General features: G+C 44.3%; 1 protein-coding gene across 1 annotated transcript in view; it reads left to right on the top strand.

The window, feature by feature from the left end:
* Window positions 1-24,567, top strand: part of HTT (huntingtin) — a 174,588-nt gene extending 150,021 nt beyond the window's left edge. Inside the window, exons 57-66 of the mRNA XM_066573066.1 lie at window positions 1,907-2,037; window positions 2,984-3,113; window positions 5,543-5,698; window positions 9,254-9,444; window positions 9,982-10,096; window positions 12,481-12,694; window positions 12,832-12,937; window positions 14,040-14,202; window positions 15,936-16,096; window positions 17,148-24,567. Of these exons, the coding sequence (XP_066429163.1) occupies window positions 1,907-2,037; window positions 2,984-3,113; window positions 5,543-5,698; window positions 9,254-9,444; window positions 9,982-10,096; window positions 12,481-12,694; window positions 12,832-12,937; window positions 14,040-14,202; window positions 15,936-16,096; window positions 17,148-17,361 (1,581 nt within the window). The 3' untranslated portion in view covers window positions 17,362-24,567. The remainder of the gene's footprint in view (window positions 1-1,906; window positions 2,038-2,983; window positions 3,114-5,542; window positions 5,699-9,253; window positions 9,445-9,981; window positions 10,097-12,480; window positions 12,695-12,831; window positions 12,938-14,039; window positions 14,203-15,935; window positions 16,097-17,147) is intronic.
* The last annotated feature ends 1,697 nt before the right edge of the window (window positions 24,568-26,264 follow it).

Below are 26,264 nucleotides of genomic sequence, written 5' to 3' on the forward strand. Positions count from 1 at the left end.
AATGAACAGTATTGTAGTGCATTTCCTACGTCACATTGTGACAAGGGGGGAGGGCTATATCAAGTGCAAAGACCCTTTCATTCCAGACTGCTTTTGGCTTAAAGGGTTATTCCAGGGTTTAAACTCTCTGCTCAATTTTGACTCTAGATGGAAAAATAATAAACTGTATTACACTTAAATAAAGACCTCGTTCACATGAGCAATAATCCACATCTGGAAAAATCCAACGCAGATAATAAAGAAAGTCCACAGACTGGTGACATGAGTCTTCATTTGAAGACGAGGGGGTCACAGAGGCAGTAGTCTAATTTTAAGCAATAGCCCCTCACAGAGTAGACTAAGAATGATAAAACTAAATTTTATTTAATTAGGTTAAAAACAACACAAACCAGGGCATACGGAAAAGGCCATTAACAGAAAAATAGCGGATGAGGTCCCCCTTGGAGACTTGGGGGTACCCGCTATATGAACATACAGACAAAAAGGTGTGGGTCAGGACATAAGCCCTGAGCTTAAAATAGTCAGGCCCAGTGTATGTGATTGAATATCACTGAGTAATTGCCAAGATGGAGGCTACTGTTCTAGGTGATCCCTGCATGAGAACAGTCCGTAATGGACAATAACGAGGCTCACAGTGGTAAGTGCCACTGAATACTCCAATACACAGGTGCCAACCAGGTTTGTATAGCACCTAAGTCTATCAGAGTTAAATATTTTGTTCATAAAACTTCCAACGCGTTTCACCGCGGATGGGGCGGATCATCAGCGTCAAATGAGCCCTTTAGATATTTCAAGTCTGCAACATTCTAGTCCCCAACAATTCACATTCATGTACTGGGTTATGTCATAGACCTTCATGTACATGTTGTGGCTTGTAATAGTAATCTGTAGGGGACTAGTAGATATATACGATCTGTTAATGGCTACTGAAAGCAGTTGTAGAAAAAACAAGCCCTGAGGACATAACGGATGTATCAATGCCTCTTTCAAACTTCAAAACAAATAACTCCTTAAGCCTGATCATGTCATAACTCAAATGTCAGAGTTTGACCTAATTGCGCAATCGGATAATATTGCGCAATTTTTAGCATAGGTTTTTTACATCCAGGCGTAAAGAGACACCTGGAGGCGGTCTCTGGTCAGAGATATTTCGCCAATAAAAAACAGCTAATTGGTCTTAAGGAGACCAGCAAAGGGTTGGCTAGCTAGCCAGTGGTATAAGGCTGTCTAACTATGTCTACTAAGATGGAGAAGCATTGTTTTATCACCAGCCAAGTGCCTAGCTAAGGCTTTGTCTAACTATACTAGCTGGATTGATAGAAAGTGGATTCAGTTCCCAGCAGACTATGCCCCCTACACCCCAAAAAAGGGTGTAAACAAACAGAAAGAAATGAAATCAGCCCGTAGTCTGAATGGTAGACCAGAGCCCATGCTTGTGCATTCTGCCGCACCTCTGTGCAGGCTCGGCCACACAACGTGGATGCGCTTCAGATTTTTCACCATGAAGTTGCGGGTAGACAATCCAAAGTGCTCGCAGTAATACAAAATCTCATCCCTAAAATCTTCTATGGATTTCACCTTATGCAATACCTAGGGTGAATTCATCTGCAACATCTGTATGCGATACTTGTGGATTTTGCCATGGAATTCCATCGAAAAGTCCGCCCTGTGTGCGGCTGGAATCATAAGTGCCGTTTTTAGTGCAGTTTTTAGAGTCGCAGGAGTGGATTCCGGAGAAATGGGAAATCTAAAGGAAGGACTCGTACGTCTTCCTGCTGGATCCACTACTGGTTTGGGCTCAAAAAAGTGCACCTCAAACTGCTTTTGTGATCCCAGTCTAAGAGGGTCTTGCAGGATTGGCATAGGATGACCGCTTTACCTACTACAGTGTGTTCTCACCCTCAAGGTCTCTATCCATTCTGTCTGGCTGGGAAACAATATCACCCCTCTGAGACAAGAGGAGCTGGATGAAGATGAGGAGGATGAGAATGATGCCCCGGCCCCGTCTTCACCGCCGACCTCTCCTATAAACTCCAGGTTTGTCCTTCCTTGGTGCAATGTAAATGATTTCAGCCGAGTGTTGTGCTGAATGGTGCTACAGTACAGGTTGGATACTCTTCGGCTTGTCTGGTTAGAAGGCTTCACTCAACACGCCATTGCAGCGCCATATGTTACAGCACAGAATGGTAGGGTTGGATGTGCCTGCAATATAAGCTTTAACCAGCAGATGGCAGGCGAAGTTACTGTAATGAGATTTAAAGACCGCTGATCCATGCTGCTCTTCCCTTTTCCATCAATGACAATAGGGCATCAGAGAAGAGGACATGCAGGGGTGTGATTAAATGCAGGGCAGCTCTGCCATCCCTACTGCACCTCCAGACGCTGCCCATGCCTCCTTCACTCCAGCTCTATTTAAAGTCTCCTTCCTCAGTCTTCATTCACCATATGTCACCCGTCATCTGTGACGTGGTGTCACAGAAGTGTCAGCAGTGGACATGGGAGAATGCAGGACTGGTGACACTTGGGGGAAGTAGATGTGAATGAGCCCTGTGCTCTTCTGCACTCTCATGGCCTCTCATGAACCTGTGCTACTGGCAGAGGAGAGTGCTGTCTCTCTGATAAGCGTCACTAGCTGCCAGACCACCCTGTTCTCTCTGTATACAGTAAGTGAAGCGTGGTTGGGGTAAAGAAAAGAGAATAAATATGGTTTGGAGGGGTCTTCCTAGCGAACCCTGCTGCGTGTACCCCAATGTCCTCCATTGTCCCTCAGTGTACATTACGGTCCTGTGTAAGACAGCTTTAGGTGCCATCTACTGGTGAATGTGGAATATTTCACACCTCTTTTTTTTTTTTTTTTACTACTTGGAAAGCACATAACTCGTTAAGCTGTTTCTCTTCAAGGAGCCATACTGGTCAGGTTAATGCCATATGCCACTCCTGTTAACGCTTGTCTTATCTGTATATCCCCTGTATCACTTTGCAGGAAACATCGTGCTGGAGTTGACATACATTCCTGCTCACAATTTCTTCTTGAGCTCTACAGCCAGTGGATTCTACCTTCTAATACAGGCAAGAAGACCCCAGTCATCCTGATCAGTGAGGTGGTAAGATCGGTAAGTCTTAGGGTTTGATTATGTATGTTCTTCCAGATTTAATGTAAAGCTGTATGATGCCAATGTGGTGGCATTGCTTCTTCATGTTACCCAGGACCGGGTGCATCAAATGAAATACACAGTCAGGCCTGGGCTATACTGCAGTTGTGCTGATGGCATTCCAATGAAGGCAACTGTTCTTTAAGAGACGTACAATAGATGCAACTGTAACATTGCCTGTGCCCTGTACACTACTCCCATAGAAGAGTATGGTAAACAGCTGCCCGTAGACCTGCAGGATTTGCTGTTCATACATGTTGGATTGCAGCTCAGAGGGTCACATCATGCAGTTCAGATTACACATCTTTACCTTGCCTGGACTTATATGACTAGGGTGTATAGGGTATATACTTTCTCACCATTGTCCTCTTATTCTAGCTCCCTGCTGTACTTTCTTCTAGTCGTCCCTTACTTCATATTAATGCACAATTGGTTGGCTAGAGGCAGTGGACAGCTAGAAGGGAATATACACTATGCTGACAAAAGCTTTGGGATCCCCACCAATCCTATGCGGTCAGGTGAAGGAGATATGCAGATCGCATGTGTGATCATTAGGTATAAAGGAGAGCATCACACAGACATCTCAGTAAAGAAACCATCAGATGCCACTAGGTGTAAAATTGACAGACTCAACGGGGTCTGGTGTTGGGATGTCACCTGAGCGACCAATCAGTACGGGATATTGCAGTGCTTTTGCACCTTCTAAAGTCCACTGTTGGCAATGTTATTCGGGAATGGAGACCATCTGGTGTTTGCGGTGCAGCCACGTTCGGGGAGACCTGGTAAACTGACAGAACGTGGACAACGAAGCCTTGTACAAGCTATGAAGGCATCACTCATACCGTCTGCTGAAACACTCGCTCAGGAGGTCTCACAGGCCGTTGGAACATCCGGTAGCACCATAACTATCCAAGGGGAACTGTGAAGGGTTACCACGGACAAGCGGCTGCACACAACATCACAGTGGTGAATGCCTAGAGGCGTCTATGATGGGGATTGGAGCATCGTTCTTGGATGTAAATAAGGGGAAGTGTTGGACAGCCGAATCAAGGTACACCAACTTCTGATTGGATGGCCGCACTTGGGCGTAGAGGTTTCTACGTGACTGCATAGTCACAACAGTGAAGTTTGGAGGAGGTTCTGTTATGGTGTCGGGGTGTTTCTGCTGGGAAGGACTAAGGTCATTGGTTATAGTGAAGTCCACCCTCAACGCCAGTGGGTACAGAGACATTCCGGACAATGTGGCATCATCTACCCTGTGGTAATACTTTGGTACAGCTCCGTGTCTCTACAAACATGACCGAGCATCATGTCATACGGCACACACGGTTAAGGCTTGGTTTGAGGAGCAGAACGTCTGCAAACTTCAGATTTCAATCCCATGAAGCATCTTTGATACAAAATAGAACACGATAAACGTGCACCCCCAACACATCCCACATCACTATCTGCAGCTCTCCTGGAGGAATGGAGGCAAGTCCCTCCACACATCTATGGGAATTTGGTGGAAAGCAGCTTAGAAGAGTTACTGCAGTCACTGAGGCCGAAGGCGGCCCAACACCAGATGGAAAAGTGGGAATAAAATTGAATTTCATCACCTTCTATGTGTATCCAATACTTTTATCAACCTAGTGTAACTGCAGGATCACACTACACGCTTTTTGTTCGTTATCAGGGAAAGACGCAGCCTGCTTAAGAAGCAAAGTGATGGGGCGATTTCAATTACATTTCCTTGCAAAGTTGTTTAATATTTTATTTCAGCATGCATTGAGAGAATAAAATAAGTTGCTGTAAGTAAATAGCTGGGCGTGAGTACTGAGAGTGCGTCTAGTAAGCTGAGAAACCGCGGTCCCTCTAGCAGAATTCCTGCTGTCTGTAGCAGATTCTAGTTTCATAGCTTTAGCCTATCTGTTGGTACCCTGATGCCTGGCTGTGTAAGGGGAGCTATGAGTGAACCCGTGCGGTGCCAAGTAAGGGTGCTATTAGAACACGCGAGTGACGTCATTGTTGTCTCGTTCGCTCTCCGACAGCCTGTTTATACAGGCATATACATGGTTGGGTCCATCAGATGAGAATTGTTCATTCCTTCACATTCGCTGTATAAGTGAATGAGACGAACTGATCAAGCGCTGTTTAAACCGAATAAAAAGTGAACAAGCCAACGATGATTTTTATGCTAGCCTAAAATGGACAAATGAAAAGTGAATTTAGACTGAACGGTTATAGTTCACTTTCACTTGTTTGAATGCCTAATTTCGCCTAAAAGCACCTTAAGGCTGTATAGCATGGTAATGGCCAATCAGTAAAAGGCAGCCTATGCAGGGGTCGTGCTGGTTAGTGTACATGCCTTCTTCCACTGCGTCATGCCATGTTTTCTGTCTTCTCCACAGCTGCTGGCAGTGTCTGATCTATTCACTGAGAGGAATCAGTTTGAGATGATGTACACGGCTTTAACGGAGCTCCAGAAGCAACACCCGTCTGAGGATGAAATTCTCATCCAGTATCTAGTGCCTGCAATCTGCAAAGCTGCCGCTGTGCTGGGGATGGTAAGCTCACACCGCCTGAAGCTCTGTCACCCCCGGTGGGAGAGGAGATCTCACCGCCCTCCTAATTGCTGTCTTGTACCATCTTTTGTGTTGCACATTCACCACTCTCAGGATTATTATCTGCAAACCTGTTAGATGCGGCAGTGAGAGTATCTGACAGCGATGTAACCATTATCTACTAAGATGCAATGAACTTATAGTGCCAACATAATGTTATAACCCACAGAGATTGTACTAATGTCTGTCCATATCTGCAGTGGAGCTTACTGCCCAACCTTTCTGCCTAAAGACAGGCTGCCTTCACTAAGGCGCTAAAATCACGCAAGATTAGTTTGTTTGCAGGATGCACAGATATGAACCCCATTCTTTTAAATGGAGTCAAGCAAACGAGCGATGTTTTCCTGCATGGCACCACAATGCGATGCTACGCAGGAAACGATTCGCAGCACGTTCTGTCTCTCTGCGTCCTCTCAAATTGCAGCGCCCAATGTTGTCAATTGGGACGGCGGCAGCGTTGCGAGGTTCCCGAAGTTATGGGAGGTAGTTTTAACATGAAAATGCCTCACATCCTCTGGGAATTCACATGGTGGGGAGAGCGATATGGGGGCAGGATTCATGGCACCATATGGCGCTCACCAGTGGGATGTTAGCCTTGGGGTTCGTTCACATCAATGTCCGATGGAACCTCTGTCGCAGGACGAAATAACGCAGCAAGAAGTGCTATTTCATCCTGCAAATTGCCAGACTGCTGGCCGGAGATAGAATGGACCCTATTATAGTCAATAGGGGTCCATATGGTGCCCTATTGTCATAAGATGTAAATTCGTCATAAGATGTAACCGCTCGGCCAGAGGTTGCTGTTTTTCTGCTTCCTAAACTGAGCAGAAAAATGGAACTTCCTAATGCTAATGTAAACGAGCCCTTAGCTTATATAGCATGCCTTTTTAAGGTTAAAAACAAAAAAAAAATGTTTTCCATTCATTATGTAACTAGTCGCCCACTATATGTGTCTTTTTTCGTATTACCTTGTTTATTTAGTCCTTTCTATCTGAAAACTCCTAGGCTCTTTCCCTTCACCTGTTTCATGTGATCTCATTGTGACCACCTGGGAATTACTACATTTTCTCCAGAAGTCACTCGTTTAGTCGCTAGAATTTCTTGCATAATGAATCTGCACGGACTGTACAGTACAAGCTCTTCACAGGAGGACAAGTACATTTGCTGATAATGATTAGAGACTCCTGTCACATGGTTCTAGTAAAAGATACCACATCCTCATGACTGTATACTTTAAGGTCTTTAGCTTATTTAGGTTAAAACCCTTTCCAATCCAATTTGTATCCTGGTTTTCCTTGGGGGCTTACTCTTTTTCTGCCGTTATACAATGGCGCTATATGCTGGCTAAAGCCAGTACTGCATGAGGTGACACATTGGATAGGCTCCGACAGCAGAGAGGCTGGCAATATACAGTAAGAGAACCCTGACGGACGTCTTCCAACATCGGAGCTGTACAGCCTTAAATCATAATGTCTTCAGAGGTCAGACAGTGGATTGGAAAGGGTTAATATAGAAGATAATGATAATTACACTGAATAATCAAGAGAAGTGGAGAGCAGCACAACCTTTATAAAAGGGGAGTGGATAAACACCTGGTGCACGGTCCCTCAGTTGATCTGGAATCGTAGATCCTCGCCACGACAGAAGAAATTCAATTGAGAAATGGAGCCAGCACTCTGGAATTTTGTACAAAAAGAATCCTCCTCTTTATTCCCCGGTCAAATGCATAAAAAAGGCTGCAACCTTTCGATTATTTTTACATACTATACGGAGTATATGGGGCAAGGATATAGGCGTGGCATAGTGGGATGGTTCATATATGATCAATTGCAAATAAGACATGATGTAACGTGTGCGCAGCACTATAGTTGCGCTCAGTATGGGTGAGGGCATTGCCTTGAATGGCTGACCACCCATGCTCGTGCATAGACAAAATGCGTGGATTCTCAGCGCCAGGAGGCGCCTGCGCAGTATACAGGGCACACCTAGAGTGGGTTTGGGCACGATTTTGATTGGCTGCCGTATGGCACCTGCATTGAACGCAGTGGAGACAGTCTCCACGTCATGGCCGGCGCATGCGCAGTAGCGATTATCGGCTCAGTATGGGTATGGGCAAGTCCCTTATTGGGTACCTGACCCGCACATGCGCAGTCCAGCACAATGGACGCTGACAGAGGGAAGTATATACCAAAGTGTACCGGGATGGCACATGTAAGTCCATTATATGTATTGATTAACTAATTCATTTCAGCTGTAACTTACTTTTGCCTGGACCAATCATGATATATGTGTGTTGATGGATGTATACACTGTTGCATTATGGGTGTTTTTAAGTACTATATAAAGGGGGCTTATTGCCTTCAGACTGCATGCTTGACAAAGACCTGTTGCATCAGGTCGAAAGGTTGCAGCCTTTTTTATGCATTTGACCGGGGAATAAAGAGGAGGATTCTGTTTGTACAAAATTCCAGAGTGCTGGTTCTGTTTCTCACTTGAATTTCTTGTGTAATGATAATTACACTGTCCACCCAGCAGACAGAGATTGTACTAGCTCTAGCCGGTCATGTGACTGCTAACACAGCATAGAGGATGAGAAAGTGGGGGAAAAATCTAACCGCCAAGATTATGTCAAGTAATCAGACAGGAGGCTGCACTGCATGGAAGGGAGTGCAATGTATGTACGTAGGAGCCGTCTAGAGTGCGGCAATCAAGTGAGGGGGTGTTGGAATGGAAAAATGCATTTCCACTGGACTGGCCCTTTTAAAGGACAACTCCCTGGACATCATAGATGGTAGACACCCCCCCAACCTGGAAGTCTACTCTCTGACCTCGAGTAGAGAACCACTTGATATAAGTGACCTTAGCGGACCCATTCAGTTTTTTTTTTAGTCCATGAATGACCATTCATTTCAATACCTGTCATGTAATAGCTGGATGCAGCTGATCACTGGGCTGGTTTCATTTCTGAAAGTGGTCATGGTCAGACAACGCCCTTAAGTATGGTGCTGTGGAACTAACGCTTCGCAATCCAATTTTGGATTCAGGGTTTTCTAGGGGGTTATCTCTTTCTGCCATTAGCGCCACCTGCTGGCTAGAGCCAGTACTGCAGTATTGGACATGCTGGAGAGGCCCCCAACAACAGAGCGGCCAGTAATATACAGTAAGAATACCCTGCCGGACGTCTTCTGACATCAGAAGATGTAGAGCCTTCAATCAGAATGTCTTTAGATGTCAGACAGTGGATTGGAAAGGGTTAAAAGAAGCTGCAGTACCATCAGGAATTCCAACATAGTAGAATGCTCAAACGTATTGCAGATTTTGCCATGCTTAAACTAGAACCAAGGATCCCAATTGCCGCAAGTAACCTTGCTAGCCACTAAACCGATATGGATGGACTTTGTCTTTGTTTTGCAGCACTTCTTGGTGTGTGAGTGGGACAGTGTTGAGAGATCAAGGTATATTTATTAACTAAGACCAATACCGCTATTGTTTTCCCAGGATAAGGCTATAGCCGAGCCGGTCAGCCGCCTCCTGGAGTCCACGCTGCGGAGCACTCACATGCCCAGCCGCATTGGAGCGCTGCACGGCATCCTTTATGTGCTGGAGTGTGACCTGCTGGACGATACAGCCAAACAGCTCATTCCTGTCATCAGTGATTACCTGCTCTCCAATCTGCGGGGCATTGCACAGTAAGTGTCCTCCTCCAATGATAGGGATGACCTATAGTAATTCGTGAGTGAGGCTTCTTTCACAGTACCTTCAGCATTGGTTCCAACTCGGCTTTCTGTCCTCCATGCAGAAATCTACACAGGGGCAGAAAGCAGAATGCAGCTTTGACACAGCACAGGGATGAATATGTGGGAGAGAGACCTCTTCTTTTTCTCCGTCTCTCATAGTTTCTGCCCGTCGGTCTTTTTAACAGAATAACAAAACGCTGTTCTCACTGAGATGGAATCGGCGCTGCATGGCTTAATGTAGTGTGAAAGATGTCTACAGTATGTCATAAATGTGTGATCAGTGGGGCGTCCTTGCCTTGTTCACCTGGTGGGTAAGTGTGGTCTCTGTTCCTGGCTGAACTGACCACGTGCCTAGTCTCTTCATTTGCATGAATTGGACATCTAAAAAGAGCAGAGTGCGCCCCCTATCACATTCTTCTAATCAACATCACAGATTTTTTTTTTCCTGTCAAACTCCGCAAATAAAATATCCCCCTTTTTTTTCTCCAGCTGCGTGAATCTTCATAATCAGCAGCACGTTCTGGTCATGTGTGCAGCCGCATTTTACTTGATCGAGAACTACCCTCTGGATGTTGGACCAGAGTTCACTTCAGGCATCATACAGGTATTTAGACAATGGGTTATCTCCACTGCAAAGTTAAAGGGTTCTCAAGGACTTATACTTTGGATGAGCAATCCATGAGTTCCCTACCGATCAGCTGATTGCCCAGCCTGCTGTCAGTGTGGACCGTGCTGGTTGCAGATTGCACTGTCCATATTGTAATGGTCCAGGTTGGTTCTGCAGGCACAGTTCACATCGAATACAACAGAACTGCCTGCAATACCAACTTGGACCACTGCAATGTTGACAGTGCTATCTGCTTCATCCTCTGTCAGCACGAACAGCGGGTCCGGCGAACAGCTGATTAGCAGGGATCCTGAGCGATGGACACCTGCTGAACAACTCTTGATGACCTGTCCAAAAAGTCCTGGACAATGCCTTTTAAGGGTGGATTCAGACGACCGTGTATCGGCTCGGGTTTCACGCCGAGCCGATATACAGTGTCCTCATCTGCAAGGAAGGGGGAGGGGTCAGGGGTGGAAGAGCCAGGAGCAGGAACTGAGCTCCCGCCCCCTCTCTGCCTCCTCTCCACCTCCTCTCCGCCCCTCTGCACTATTTGCAATGAAAGGAGGCGGGATGGGGCTTAGTTCTAGAATTAGCCCCCGCCCCGCCTCTCCCCATTGCAAATAGTGCAGAGGGGTGGAGAGGAGGCAGGGAGGGGGCGGGAGCTTAGAGCACTGCTCCCGACTCTTCCAGGCTTCCCCCTGCAGAGAGAGATGACGTATATCGGCTGGGCGTGAAAACCGAGGCGATATACGGTCGTCTGAATCCAGCCTAAGAGCCAGTAAATTGTTTCCCCTTTTGTGGTCCATCGGTCAAAACTTTTTAAAGGTTTTGTCAATGTAGCTGCATGAGACCTTGTATTTTATGGGATGAGTTCAGATTTTGTAGGAACCAATTTCAGTTAGATATAATATATTGTATAACTTTTTGTGATTTTTCTTTTTTTCTTCTTCTGTGGTATAGGTAAAACAGCAATTTCTCCATTGTTTTTTGGGTTTTATTTTTGCGACTTTCACACTTGGTATAAATATTATGTCAGCTTTATTCTACGCATCATTGCGATTATGGCAACACTAAATTTATAGAGGTTTTATTCTCTTTAGCACAATATAAACACTTAGATTTTTTTATTTTGTTACAAAAAGATATGTGTGTCACCACATTCCAAGACCAGAGCAGTGTTATGTTTCTCATTGACCGAGCTTTATTTGGGCTTGTTTTTTGCAGGATGACTTGTAGTCTTATCTGTACCATTTTAAGCGAAATTTTGATTTTGTTTTCATTCCTGTTTTGGGGAAATGAGACGAACAGAAAATGTTTTTGTCTTTCTTTTTAAGTTTTTTGGGGTCTTTTTTTTTTTTTTTTTTTACATTGTAATTTATGGTGCGGATTGTTATGGGTGTGGAGATACCAGGGTATTGTGTAACGAGGGAAAGGGGGAGGGGTGAGCTTTTTCTGTAAAACAACTTAAATGCAACAGTCCGCAATGATCGCAGCATCTACAGGGTTAAACAGTTTAGAGGAATGATTAGGTAAGCAAGCGCTCATCTTTTCACTCCTTTTCTGGGGAAAAAAACCCTCATTTGTAACAATTAGCAAAAAAATATGTTTCCTCAATTCATAAGGGGAGGGTGATAACATATGGTTTTCTGTGTCTCTGGTCCAATCAACAGGGAGACAGTATCTGAATGCCCACCCTCTGCTATTCCATGACGATCAGATATTTAGACACCTTTTAGCCAAGTGGTTAGTAAACTCACTATAATGTGTGCATGATTTGTGCGCACGCTGTGACATCAGAAGAAGCAGAGATTGGTCATCACATTGTTTGCAGAGCTGTCAGTCTGAGCATGGGAGCTGCCTGTTACTATAGAAACATCCCTGTGTCCTATTTACTAAGGAAGCTATGTACCTAACAACAGAGAGTGGACTGCAGAGAAGCTGGAGGGGAGACCCCTAGTGGCAGCCACTTCAAACGCGATTTACAGTGGTAAAGCAACAATGTTTTTAAGACAACTGTATAATTGAAATGATGAGACTAACACAAGCTAGTAGATGAGCAAAAGTTGTCTGAAGAAGGAGCTGTTCTCAGTAAATTAGATTTCCAGACTGTCCTGTTATTAAAGCACATTTGCCTCTAATTGGTGAATTATTTGTTTATATTGCTCTTGTTGTAATAGAAATCCATATTCCTTTTATTGACTTCCATGGGAGCTTGTGTTTTTTTCTTTTTTATAAAGTAGCCAAACAAAACAAGCAGAGCTGCTGTGTAAAGTATGGGGAGCGACTAATCTGATGGGACAGAAAGGATCGCAGCCGTCCTTTAGACAATACAACGTGAAAGCCTGTAATTTGCAGCTGATATTTGTGCGCTCTATCCTCAGATGTGTGGAGTGATGGTGTCAGGGAGTGAAGAATCCACGCCATCTATTATATACCACTGCGTCCTGAGGGGCCTGGAGCGCCTGCTGCTGTCTGAGCAGCTCTCCAGGTTGGATGGGGAGGCATTGGTGAAGCTGAGCGTGGACAGAGTCAATATGCACAGTCCCCACAGAGCAATGACTGCTTTAGGCTTAATGCTGACCTGCATGTACACAGGTGAGATACTGCTATGTATGTGGCGCTAGGATTTATGATCTACGATGCATTGCTGTTATTCACAAAGCTCCAGCATAGAGGAAAGAGGAGAACATCTAATTGCCACATAAGCCAATTGTTTTTGCTGTTTTATCTAGGAAAAGAGAAGTTCAGCCCCGGACGTACAGCAGAGCCAAGCCCTGCGGCCCCGGACAGCGAGTCAGTCATTGTAGCCATGGAGCGGGTGTCTGTGCTATTTGACAGGTAATTTATTTGCTGCTAATGCAACCATTAAAAGCTAGGGCCACCTTTTGGGGGACACCTTTTTTTCACTTAAGTGCATGTATTTTGGGCTGACCATCATTTGTACAATAGGGCTTTATTCAAAATTTTGCACCGCTTGTCTTTGGCAACTTCTACATATAGAAACTGCAGCCTAAGTCTCTATAGGAGATCCGTCCGTGAGGCTGGACTGACTGCTTAGTTTTCAGCTTTTATGTATAACATGGTACAAGTATATAAATCCGTTACTATTGCTTAAGACGGTTTACACTGTATCCCATAACATATATGATGAGGTGTCTTGTTGAGTTCAGGATATAATCACCATACCTATGAAAAACTATATGGTACCTGGAAGGACCTCATTTGGTCCACCAATTGCTGAAATACATTTTGCGTGTGGGTTGTGGTTGATGAGCCGCACCAAATTCCCCAGATTTTATAGAATTTATCTGGGCACTTTTTCTATCTTTTATATACTATTTTTTCATATGGGAGAATAGAGGTGACTAGATTACCCTGTTGGGGGAGCGTCGGGGGTCTCCTATCCATCCAAAGCAATGTTACAACCTTATGGGCACTTTACTAAGAAAAATATGGGTATGGAATTGCCACTGCTTTTCATCCAGTATACCCAGTAAGCATTCAGCGGGGTTTGGTGGGAGTGGTACCCCTAATAGTTGTCCCAGGAAGTCTGTAACCTCCATCCAGAAGTGTGCCGTCGGGCAGCTCCACATCAAATAGTTAAAGTTGGCGTTGGATGTCTGACAGCCCTTAATAGCCATCAGCCCAATGTTTGTGTTTTCCATGAGGACAGTAGAGAGAGCCTCTGCCAAGCAGCTCTACCAGCCATCTCCAGGGGAACAAAAGGAGCGGGTGTTGAAACTCAACATATCTGATTTTTCCTTTTTTGTTTTCTTAAGTGGCCTAGTGTCTTCATGTCGCTCCTATAACATGGCCCTGGACATCACCCCTGTAATTACGGCTCACCCTGGTGCTCTGTGATTATGTCCACAGGAAGCTTAAGGTTTAATGGTCCTGGTTTGGAACTAATCAAACTACATCTATTGTGTCGTTTTCTCAGGATACGAAAAGGTTTCCCATTTGAGGCCCGAGTGGTGGCAAGAATACTCCCTCAGTTCTTGGATGATTTCTTCCCTCCTCAGGACGTAATGAACAAAGTTATAGGAGAGTTTTTATCCAACCAGCAGCCCTACCCGCAGTTCATGGCAACCGTCGTTTACAAGGTAATTCTACATGTTCATGATAACATCTTAAAAGCCGTTTTCTTATTCGGATACATGGATGACATATGAGGAAAGTTAGAAAGATGGTAGCTCTTGCATTGGGGATGATTTTTTTGATTACCACCGTGTTTTGGTTCATGGAGTGGGGAGGATGGGGTGTCCTGATTGGAGTATGTCCCTTCAACCTTATGTAGTGATCCTCGGTTCATTAAGCAGCCAATGAAAGTTACTTCTACGCTGCTTATTGGAGAGGGGTCAGAACCCTTACAGTAATACACAACCATATGCGACAAGGCTAAAGGTCCTTTTAGACAAGTAGAGTCCTCGGCCCTATGTAATGAGCACCAATCAGCACGCAGGTAGATCAGTGTTCGTTTCATTTTGTTTTACATGGGCGGAGAATTGTACGATATTTAGCATAGGCCAACTGCACATCTTCCTGTTCACATGCAGAGATCTACAATTAATCAGTGAGCATCTGCTTGTTTATCAGCTGATGGTTTGTCCCTGTTACATGGCCTGTTTGTTGGACAAAGGAGTGTTCAGAGGAACGTTCAGGCCCAATAATTGTTCTGGTAAAAAGGTTTTAAGAAGACCGCATCTGAGGAATGACTTGTGAGCAAGCCTATTACCAGGCAGACATTTATGGCATATTTTATGAGTGAAAACCCCTTAACACTAAAGGTCGTACAGTTACAGTTAAGTTTTTAAAAGTTCTACTAATTTTTAAAGAAAAAAAAGTTTAAATCCTCCCCACCCCCACCCTCTGCGCCATATTTATAATAAAAGAATCTAAATAAATAATACAAGAAAAAATGTAATAAAAAGCAATCAAAAAGTCGTATGTACTCCAGAATGGTACCAACAGAAACTACAGGACGTCCCGCAAAAAAATAAGCCCTCGCACAACTAGGTTGACAAAAATGTAAAAAGTTATGGCTGTCAGAAAATAGTTTGAAAAAATTAATTATCCTTGAAAAAAGGTAAAACTAGCGCAGCAAAAAAACTATACAAATTTGGTATTGTAGTAATCGTACCGACCCATAGAATAAAGTTATCAGGTCATTTTTGTTGTAGTGTGTATACCGTAGAAACAAGACGTACCCAAAGATGGCGGAATTTCATTTTTTTTCTATTTCTCTCCACCTAGAAATTTTTTAAACATTTTTCAGTACGTTATATGGTACATTAAATAGTACCACTAAAAAAATACAACTCGTCCCACAAAAAACAAGCCCTCATACAGCGACGACGATGGATAAATGAGTTATGATTAGAGATGAGCGAACGTACTCGTTTAGGACGATTTTGCAATCGAGCACCGCTTTTTTCGAGTAACTGACTACTCGGGCGAAAAGATTCGGGGGGTGCCGGGGGTGAGCGGGTGGTTGCAAAGGTGAGTGGGGGGGGGGGAGAGAGAGCTACCCCTTGTTCCCCACTGCTACCCCCCGCTCCACCACGCCGCCCCCCGAATCTTTTTGCCTGAATAGTCAGTTACTCGAAAAAAGCGAAAATCGCCCTAAACGAGTACGTTCGCTCATCTCTAGTTGTGATTTTTTTTTTAAAAGGGGGGAGGAAAAACTGAAAATGCGGTGGTGGGGGGTGGCTGCATCTTTAAGGGGTTAAACATATGTACTGTATGTAATGACTAGAACAGGTACTACATGATATTTCTGCACTGAAGGCATTGATTAATAAAGTTGCCCACCTGATGATCTGCTTATTCTTTTCAGGTGTTTCAGACGTTACACGCTACGGGACAGTCCTCCATGGTCCGCGACTGGGTCATGTTGTCCCTCTCAAACTTCACGCAGAGGACGCCAGTCGCTATGGCAATGTGGAGCTTGTCGTGCTTCTTCGTCAGTGCTTCAACCAGCAAGTGGATCTCTGCAATGTATCCTTAATGTGGTTATGCTCACCATGTCCTTTAGCTGTATCACCATGGATGCTTAAAGTGTACATTTTATTTGTCCCATTTCCACCATCGTGTGCTTCATGTCAGGACTTATGGCAATACCGACACTTACAGAAGTCATGAATACAAATATGGTCTCTATATAGAAAAGGATATTAACCTTTAGGCCTCATGTCCACTAGGAAAATCGGGCCCGCGCAGATTCTCCATGCAGAATCCCACAGCGGGTCCCTCCTTTCCTGCAGACATGAGGCCTGAAAATTGATTTTTCTTACCTGTCCGGATGCAGCGGATCTTCTCTCTGTTGCGGCCGGATCTTGGAAGCCTGCGGAAGACCCACAGAACATGGAGCATGCTGCGGGTGATTTCCCGCACGTGCGCTCCGCACGGCAGGGAAAAAGGACATCCGCAGGTATTTACTTACCTGCGGGTGTCCAATGCATCCCTAAGGCCCTGGAAAACGAGTGAGGGACACCCGCGCGTTTTTTTAAAATTATAATTGTCCCATGGACATGAGGCCTTACAGTTTCTGGTGATGTATGCCACCTGTAGCATACAATAGCTCGCTAGTATTTCCCTCCCATTCTACATCTCTAGACTGACACTAGCGTACAAGGTTACATAATGAGCAACATTGCAATTTTGTCCTTTAATTATTTTACAATGACTGACTAATATATTTATCCTCAGTGATCTGCTGTAATCTGCAGATAAAGTGCTAAACGTCCCTGTAGCACCCCCACAGGAGACATGAAGCATTACACGGTTTTTCATATAAATCAATTGGCTGTTTGTGTAATGCCGGGTCCTCCAGTAATACTCCTAATTGGGTACTATGAAATGAGTTTATAACTTCCATTAACAATTTCACTTCTCGTCTCCTCCTTATCTGGTAGTCTTGATTGTGAACAGCCTTATGTTGCCTCTGTAGTACTATGTCATGCCATAACTGGAACTGCCCAAACACCAAGTGCGAGTTGGTACGCTTTCCCATTCAGTATATGTGTTCACCTTAACCTTTCTGTTGCAGTTTACCACATGTGATCAGCAGAATGGGCAAATCGGAGCCCGTAGACATCAACCTGTTCTGCTTAGTGGCCATAGACTTTTACAAGCATCAGATCGATGAAGAACTGGACCGCAGAGCCTTTCAGTCAGTGTTCGAGCTGGTGGCGGCTCCGGGAAGCCCCTATCACAGTCTGTTGACCTACTTGCAGAATGTGCACAAATTTACTGTTTGCTAAGCACTTTTATGGGTAAAGCTGGTATTAACCAACAGGAGCAGAGACGGTAAGGCGAGGGAATTACCTGCACCTCTACTGAAGACCTCTCCTCTGAACGTTCTCACCCCACCCCAGAGTCGTCGTGACTCGCACTCTGCTCTGAATGTTGCATCTTGTAAATATCTTCTGATCGCAACTAGATTTTTCTTTCTTTAATACAGTGAATGTAAATGTCCTGTTTCATTTACACGTTTTACTCCTGGGAGTCTCGGACAACACAATCCTGCACCACTCAACAGTCCAGTCAGTCGTCGTACTCATCCACCTCCTCTTAGGATCCATTAGTAATACTTTGTGGAGTGTCCCGACAATGGCACATATAGCACAGCGTCAATAACCTTAAGTGCTGGTAGTGACAGCCACTTGTAACGAGTATTAATGGGGGGGTGAAGTCATTAAAGCCCAACTTCACTGCTATAACCACAGACGATGAGTATCACAACCTTCTATTAAGATCTCTGCTTGCAGCCTCACCACCATTAGTGTATTCTTCAGATTGGCGATTCTTTTATGCCCTTCTCAGGAGAAGGCTGCATAGGAAATCAAGACCAGATCTGCAATAGGAAGGGTTGGGTTGGTAATTCCTCGCCCCCATCCCCTTCCCGTGACAGATGCATGGGGGTCAATGATATGTAGCAATGGCTGTGAAGTGTTGTGCCCGTACTACTGGGAGGGTGGTGTTGCTTCCCTGGATTCTCCCCAGCGGACCTGGGGACGTGTGTCGTATACTTTGCAGTAATCTCCTGGTTTTCCTTAATTTGGGTAATAAATGGTTTTAACTTCTATTTCTATACCATGTAAGATATGTATAATTGTAAAACCTACAGCTCCAATTACAAAACGTCATGTCCGCCTCACCGGTACCGTCTGCTTCCTTGTCATTCTGTGGCCCAAACAAGAGAGATTTTATTAACCCATTAAAAAGTTGTTACATGTAGTCACCGGCGTGGATACGTTCAGGACAAAAGGTGGTTATCGAAATGTATCCAGATTCCTTCAGCTCCGTCGTGTTGCTTTTATTACTTCACATCTGATGTATTGTAGCAAATGTTTATGATGATTGATGAAATTGGCTGAATGTGACGCCACCTAGAGGGGAATTCCGCTTAAAATTGTGTTTATATGTAAAATTAGCATATGTAAAATAGTAAGCAGTTGCATGGAAATCATTGAATAGTCCTACAGAGGGTCCACAGTGGATTAAGCCCCCTTTCTTTTAAGGTTCAATAGTGTCAAATCAATAACTTCTGCCAATAGGGGGAGGGGCAGGTGAAAGTGAGTAAGGATAGCTGCAGGGTCAGACTACATGGAGGTGAGTTGTAGTCTGTAACCATGGAGACACAGGTTTACATAAGAGCTGTATACACAACATGATTGGATATTTGCAAGACACTGCAAAGTAGCTTCATCTTTAATTCATGCCCCATTCACGTCTGCACCAAGTCTCCAGGTAACTTCCATTATTTGCTCCGTCCTCTGGGCTGAGCAAGGAAATACCAGTACTGCTGGATCCAGAACACGCCGGTGATGAACGCTGCCCATTGACTAGAATGGGGTCTGTTCAGTTTCTGACATTCCAACCAGCATTTTAGTGGATTCTGCTGCAGAAAATCCCCCAAAATATCTGAAAGTGTTTTACATGTCGACTTGTGGATTTCACCCATTGCAATGCAGAAAAAATTGTAAAAGTTTTTAAGATACTGGTTTGCTTCGTATTGTTGCCAGAAATTAGTGTATACTAGCAGTATATTCACACGGGCGGCTTTTGGGTTTATTTCCAAACCTGAATTGTTATTTTGCAATATTTTTTTCATACAAATTTGATGTTTCTGTGATTTATTTAATTTTATTTTTTTCTGCATGATTTTCATGCATCTTGCATCCAATCTTCACACGCATTGCAAACAGACATGATTCACTTCTGCGCACTTCCCGGTTCTACATCCTTTTTTTTCCTTTTTTTTTTTTTTTTTTTTTTTTAAGGTGTGATAAGAATCACAGCAGTGCAATCTGTTTGGTTTTTTTTAAGCACATCTATAAAATTGGATTGGCTATTTTCATCCAAGAATTGTTACAAAATAGGAAATGCGCCAATTTTTTTTGGTGCTCGGACCGTTTTATTTTTAAAAAAATCACGTGTGAACATAACCATGTCAAATAATATGCTATACTTCTGTCCAATTTCTGTCCAATTTTTACAGACAGAAAATCGGATGGAAAAATCTGTCGTGTGGCCTATAATCTCAGGCCAGTTTCACGCAGACGAAAAAAAATTGTGTGATTTGTGTATTGCGAGACGAACAACTCTGTCACGAAAATGAACCCCATTCTTTTGAATAGGGTCATGTACATGAGCAATCTTTTAAAAAAAAAAAAAAAAAAAATTTCCCCACCTCGTATTACAGTGCAGGCATAAATCGCAGCACGTCGTATCTCTTGGCATTCCCTCGGGAACGCCTTGGCCATTAGTTTTCAATGGGGCCTGGAAAAACATTGCATGGCATGCAAGGTGTATGTGATGCGAGATTTACCATTGGAAGCCGCGCCCAAGTATCGCTACTTCCCTGAAGTGATATCAGCTAGGCATTTTTGACACAATCGCTTTGCATCCACAGGGAAATTGCATGGTTCAGAGTGCGATATGGGGCTGAGTTTCACGGCCTGATATCGCACTCACCCGTGTGAAATTAGCCTCAGACTGATTATTACTTGCCCTTTAAAGCTGAGCTTTAGAGCTCAGGATAGGTCATCAACTGTTGATGGGCGTTAGTCCACCACCTAGAACCTCTGCTGATCAGCTGTTCACCAAGGCCCATCTTTCAGTGCAGAGAGCTCCATTCAATCTTCAGTGGCCTGAATTGGTATTGCAGGTGCAATTCCCATTCAAATGTCTGTGGGCGGCTCTAGATTAGTCGATTCCAACATTTCCTGCGTAATATAGGATTAGATGCCTCCGGTATCTTAGCCAGGGGACTGTATTTCAGCCTGGTGGGAATTTTATGACCTGCGCTATTCAGCACCTGCATAGATTTTAAAAGGAGAACTTCAGTATATATGATCTTGTCATATGTAATAGATACATAGGAAAGGTCTTTCATCTTGGATCACCACTGATGGAAGGTTCTACAAGATAATCAGCCCCTCTCTCTGAAAATCTGACAAATTCTAAAGCCACCCATACACTTTACATAGATGAATATGCTTTCAACAATTGACTGCTATTACTCCTCACTCCTCCATATATATCACGCTAAGCCGAGCCTGCATGTATTTTCAGTATAGAGAGGGGCAGCTCACCGCTTGCTCGGATGTGCCAGGCAGCAGGAACAATACCACAAAGAAATCCAGCATCCATAAAGTGAGAATGCTTTAGGCTTTATTAGGAACGTCCATAAAATCCGAGACACAAGAAGGCATTTTACGAGATCCAGACACATTGAATGGCCCAATCCAGGGGAATTAGCTGCTGTGACACCTCTATGACGCAGTGGCTTCTCACTAGTGGGCACAAAGGAAACCCATTGTAAAGATGTAGCAAACGTCAGCTTGACATTTAACACGTTCTAACTTAATTTACAGCATTGTAGTTATCACGATTAGCCAGTCAACGATTGCTACATCTGTACACCATCCTCCTTCCCACCCCCAACACTATTAGAAACAATACCCAGTCCTTCTGAATTTAGTGCGTTTGCCCAACTTTCATCCAATGCATAGTCACCTTTAGGGTACATCCATATGGGGTGTATTTTTTGAAGTGGTAAATGTTACTTGTGGATTGGCTGCGGCTTTGTCACGGAATTCACCATATACATTGCAAAGAGTGAAATCCACAGCGACTCTCCGAGGTTTATATTGATTTGCAGTGAATTTGAAATCCACAGTACAGGTCAATTTATACCGTGGTTTTTTTTGCAGCATTAGGGCTCTTTCACGGCTGGCTTTTAGGTCTCAGGAATTCGGCCATGTGATCTGATGCATTAGATTCCAATGCATCAGATCACATGGCCATATTCCTTAGACCTAAAAGCACCCGGCCAGGCCAATGTAACGGCAGACGTTTTTACGTCAGTTCCAAGACTATCTTTTGGGCCCATCTTTTGAGCCAGAATACGTCTGCAGCTGCATGGGCTCCTATGAGAGCCAATGGCAGCGGTGGGAGGTGGAAAGGAGTTTAGCAACGTGGCTGCCAAACTCCCTCCCTCTGCTCTCCTCCTCCCGTGCAGGCTCACCTCTGCTCTCCTCCCTGCTTGTTCTTTGCAATGGGAGGGGACTGGGGTGGAGCTACTCGCCGACCCGTCCTGCCTCCTCCCATTGCCGGCGGCGGACAAGGGGCGGGACATGGGCGGAACTAAGCTCCTGCCCCTTGTCCATAGCCATCAATGGGAGGAGGCGGGGCAGGCCGGGGCTTAGCTCTGCCCCCGCCCCCTCCCATTGCAAAGAACAAGTGAGGAGGAGAGGAGAGGTGAGCTTGCAATGGGGAGGGTGGGGAAAGGGGCGACAGCATGGTGACCTCGGCGCATATGCACCCGGGGCCATGCCGTGTGAACGGGCTCACAAACGTTAGATTTGTGCGCCTTTTCACGAGCTTCTACGCCCCATGTGGTGGTGTTTTCACAGCTGGCCGATATACACTTGTGGGGGAGAGTCCCAAGGAAGAGAATTCGTAAAATCCCAACCATTACGCTGCTGTAAACACTTTGCATTTTCCGCACACATTTCTGCTGTGGAAAATCCACATTTATTCCTTGTGTGAACCAATTCAACCGATGACCCTGTGATTAATATGTTGTCAGAACCCCAGTACAAGAAATCTATGTGCAGTGTCAAAGGGGTTTGACCTCCCTATGGAGCCCTTTCATTCTGAAAATTACTAATCACTAATGTGATCTCATGTGACCCAGCAGAAGATCATTGTGATATAGTTTTCCTTTTATAGTCAACTACTGTCAGGGTGAATGGTGTGTGTGTCTGAGTGAGAGATTATAAATTCTTGTTCCTTTTAATAGTATTTTACCTTTGCAGACCTCATTGACCAGGTAAAAATGGGGGATTCCACATAGAAGATTCCCTGCTTGTCAATTTTTGTTCATCACACAAAATGACTTATGGTGTTATTGCTTATTAGAACAGTCATTGCTTTACACCTGGATGTGATGTGAATGTAAAAGATAAGATTCTAGCAGTCTGCAGCCACCACTAGGGGGAGCTCACTGCATAATGGGTTATTATTGAGTTCAGTATGCAGTAAGCTCCCTCTAGTGATGGTTGCAGGTAACAAGAATGTTTAAATCTGTGTTTGCAGGGTAGCTGGAGCTCTGGATAACAAAAACTGAGCTCTGTCTGCTATAAAGATTTGTTAAGAAATTAACGAGAACTTGAACCTGTTGAGCTAAAGAAAACGTATTTAAAGGTAGAAACTCACTTCCAGATTCATGTGCACCACTGCTCCATTTCAATGGGACTGCTAGAGATGGCTATGTCCAGAACTCCCACTGAAATAGATCAAGCTGTGGTGCATTTGCTGCAACGACCTTCGTTTCATCCAGGGACATTTGGCCCCCTAATCTCTGGATGGGTGAAGGAGGTCACAGCACTCTGACCCCCACTGATCAGCTATTGACCCCATGTTTTGTGAAACAACCCTTTAAAGGCGGATCTGTCATGATAGACAAACTTATTTCCTTATGCCAGTCCTGCTTATATGCCTGCTTCCAGAATTCCAGTATTCTACATGTATAATTTCAAGGACTTTTGTTGGCAACAGTCACAAGTCTGCTGCCCAGAATGAGTTAGACCCCATTATACTGACAGATGATTGCTCAAAAGTCGCTCAAACGACCTTTTGAGTGACCGTTTTGAGCAATCATCTTTGCATAGTCTATATTAGCTAAGTCGCTTATTAAGAGCTATGCAGAGGGACACCGCCGCCATCGCTCAGCGAACAATACAGCTGTTTTGCATAAGCAAACAGCTGCATTGTTCTCCGCGTTTACAGCTCGTGTCCCGCTGTGAACTACCATTGGTACACGGGCTGTAAGAATATTATCAGCGCTTCCATCTGTGATAACAGCCTGCGTCGCTGATAAGAGTTCATCACACAATTCAAGAAAACTAGAGTTGAACAATGAACGACGATACCAATTTTAAAAAAAATCTGAATCTGTTGAAACAATAGAAGCAGGGATACTTACCTGTTCTCTGCCCCGGCCACCCAGTGCTGCAGCCCCACAGTCTTCCCTGTCTTTGTTTAGGAAGACTGCCACCTGACTGCAGCAGTCACTGAGATGCTGAGTGTTACAATGCCAGGAAAACGGGAAGACTGCAGCGCTGGATTGTCGGGGAAGAGGACAGGTAAGTATCGCTGCTTTTATTCGAACAGATTTGGATCCCGTTTTTAAAAAATTTGCTGACAACTCCTTTAAGGGAACTAGAAACTATATGAAAGCTTTGTTTTAAATATTGAAAAAGCTTAATAATCATTATACGACACCAACATATTTCGCGCCCATTCATAGGTACACTGGCACCCTTCAAGCAATCAGAATACAGTTAATTTGCCTTTTTTTTTGTACATGTTAGAGATCACAGCTCTGTCCTATAGTTTACCTACAGTGCCTAATCTGAAGTAATCTGGATCCCTGTCTCATCATTGGTTGAGGTTGCAGAGGAGGCACAGGGGGTGTGTGCCAGACTACATTAGTTGAGGTACTAAAGGTAACAGAGCTGAGCTAAGTGTTGTCATGAGGGTACAGACAAAAAAGGCCTCACATGAGGCCTGTAGGTTTTGCTGACAACTTGATGCAGGGATAACATAATGAAATAATAATCTAACCACCACCTACCTAGTATAGGCCTTTAAATATGGACACCAGCTTCCTGCCTGGATCTACTGCCCCTCATAGGAACAGCGCCCTCACCTGTACTGCTCATAGCCAATAATACATCTGCATGTTGTTTGGGCTCATTCATTCTTATCCCATATCTCGCCTCCTGTACCTCCAACGTTTCATGGAACAGACCACTTTGTAACCTTCCCCGGACTATGATGGGAAATCTCCGGAGTCCGGACCTTGTTTGTTTTCACCCTATAACAGAGAATATATTAAGATGTATGTTTAAATTAAAGATTGCACACTTGAATTAAAGAATTGTTAAATCCTGAAATGTCTTGTTTCGTAATATTTAGCATAACACAATCCTTACAGTCCAGGAGGACAGGAGAGGTATCATCTCTCCTTAATGAGAGCACTTAGAAGGTGTGTGAGGAGACTTATAAGGCCATGCATGCTCCTCTGGGAAGTATGCAAATAAGGGATATGGAACAATACCTCTGCAGCACCACCTATTGGATGGTTGGGTTCCTGCAAATCAATGTCAGACCATTTCTACAAGTCTTTATAACAATGTTTGGCAATTGACCAAAAGCCAGAATCCATACACAGACAGCTGTTTACGGTTTCACGATTTGCTGATAGCAACCAAGCAAGTTTTATTTTCCAAAAGGCCTTTGAAAAATGAACTGTAATCTGCTTGGTTGTTGTAGGAATCCTTTTCTTATGATCTGGTTTTGATAACTTTCCTCCAAGGAGTATGGAGGCTTTTACACCCAGATCTTAAGTAATAGAAGGGAAAAACTGGAGTAGAACACTGGGCCAAGAAAATGCAAACCTAGACTGTCACTACTGACCAGATATTCTGTTTTTTGCTAAACACAAATAAGGAAGATGGAACAATAGCTCTGCACCGCCACCTATTGGAAGGCAGCATTCCTACAAGTCTGTTAGACTATACAAGCCTTATAACAATGACTGGGAACCAAGCCCACACAGTGGAAACCAACCTAGTAATTATTTGGTCTTTATATAGCAGTAACAGATTCTTTTGCTCTTTACATAGAATGTCATCCCTATCATCAAGCGTTACGTCCAGTCGCAAAGGTTGATGCAGGTGGTGTAGCACCAAAAATGAGAATAGATCTCATTCAGGAAAAGCAGAGGAACATTTGTAAGAAGGTTACAGAGATGCTCTTTGTAATTTAGATGTTTTACGGTAAATATTTTGCTTCTAACACTTTTATAAATGTAGTAGTGCCCTCACGACCTGAAGCAGGGGATTGGTCTGTTGTGTAATGGGTCGGAAGGGCAGGTGAGTGTCAATAAGCAACGTTCCTCCTGCGTATAAGTGCAAGTACATCCTTTGTGGCACAGAGCTCTTAAATACCGGTAGAAGACTTAGAGCAGGTTCAGCCTGAATTGCAAGCTCAGTGTGTTGGGCTACCCCTTCTGTGGAGTGAGTGCTGCTGGTGTATTCTCCTTGGCTGTGACCCAGGACCTCTTCCAGAGGACACCTGACCTGTCCATGGCACAAAGAGACCTCTTCTCAATTCCTCCAGTTTCTGGGATAAAGAGACGCTTCTTTCTGTTAGAAGTGAAGCTCTTGTTGGCACAGCAACATGGAGTAGATTCCATCCTTGGACTAAAACCAAGGCTAGGCCTAGGTAAGCCATGTAATCGCACCTTTTCCCAAAGGTTCCTGTTGGCCTGCATCAGTCATTGATGTGTGCCGAATCCCAGAACCTGCTGTGGTTACTACTGATAACACCTTGCCACAAGAGTGCTGAGCTGAGGCCTGGATACAACACCTACCTGCCAATTTACACGTTCTCCTAGGGTTCTGTTCCCACGATCTCCCCTGTAGAGATCACCAAGTGACTCCGACAAGTGAGCAATTTCTTGCCTGGTTTCCTGTCAGTGGCCGCATGTACATGGGGATGAATATTGCCTGAGTTTGTTATTTTCAGCAAGAATTCAGGCAATAATCGTCCCCTGTAAAGATATCTCAACGCCATGTTCACATAACCG

Source organism: Eleutherodactylus coqui, chromosome 7, assembly GCF_035609145.1.
Source record: "Eleutherodactylus coqui strain aEleCoq1 chromosome 7, aEleCoq1.hap1, whole genome shotgun sequence".
NCBI classification, from domain to species: Eukaryota; Metazoa; Chordata; class Amphibia; order Anura; family Eleutherodactylidae; genus Eleutherodactylus; species Eleutherodactylus coqui.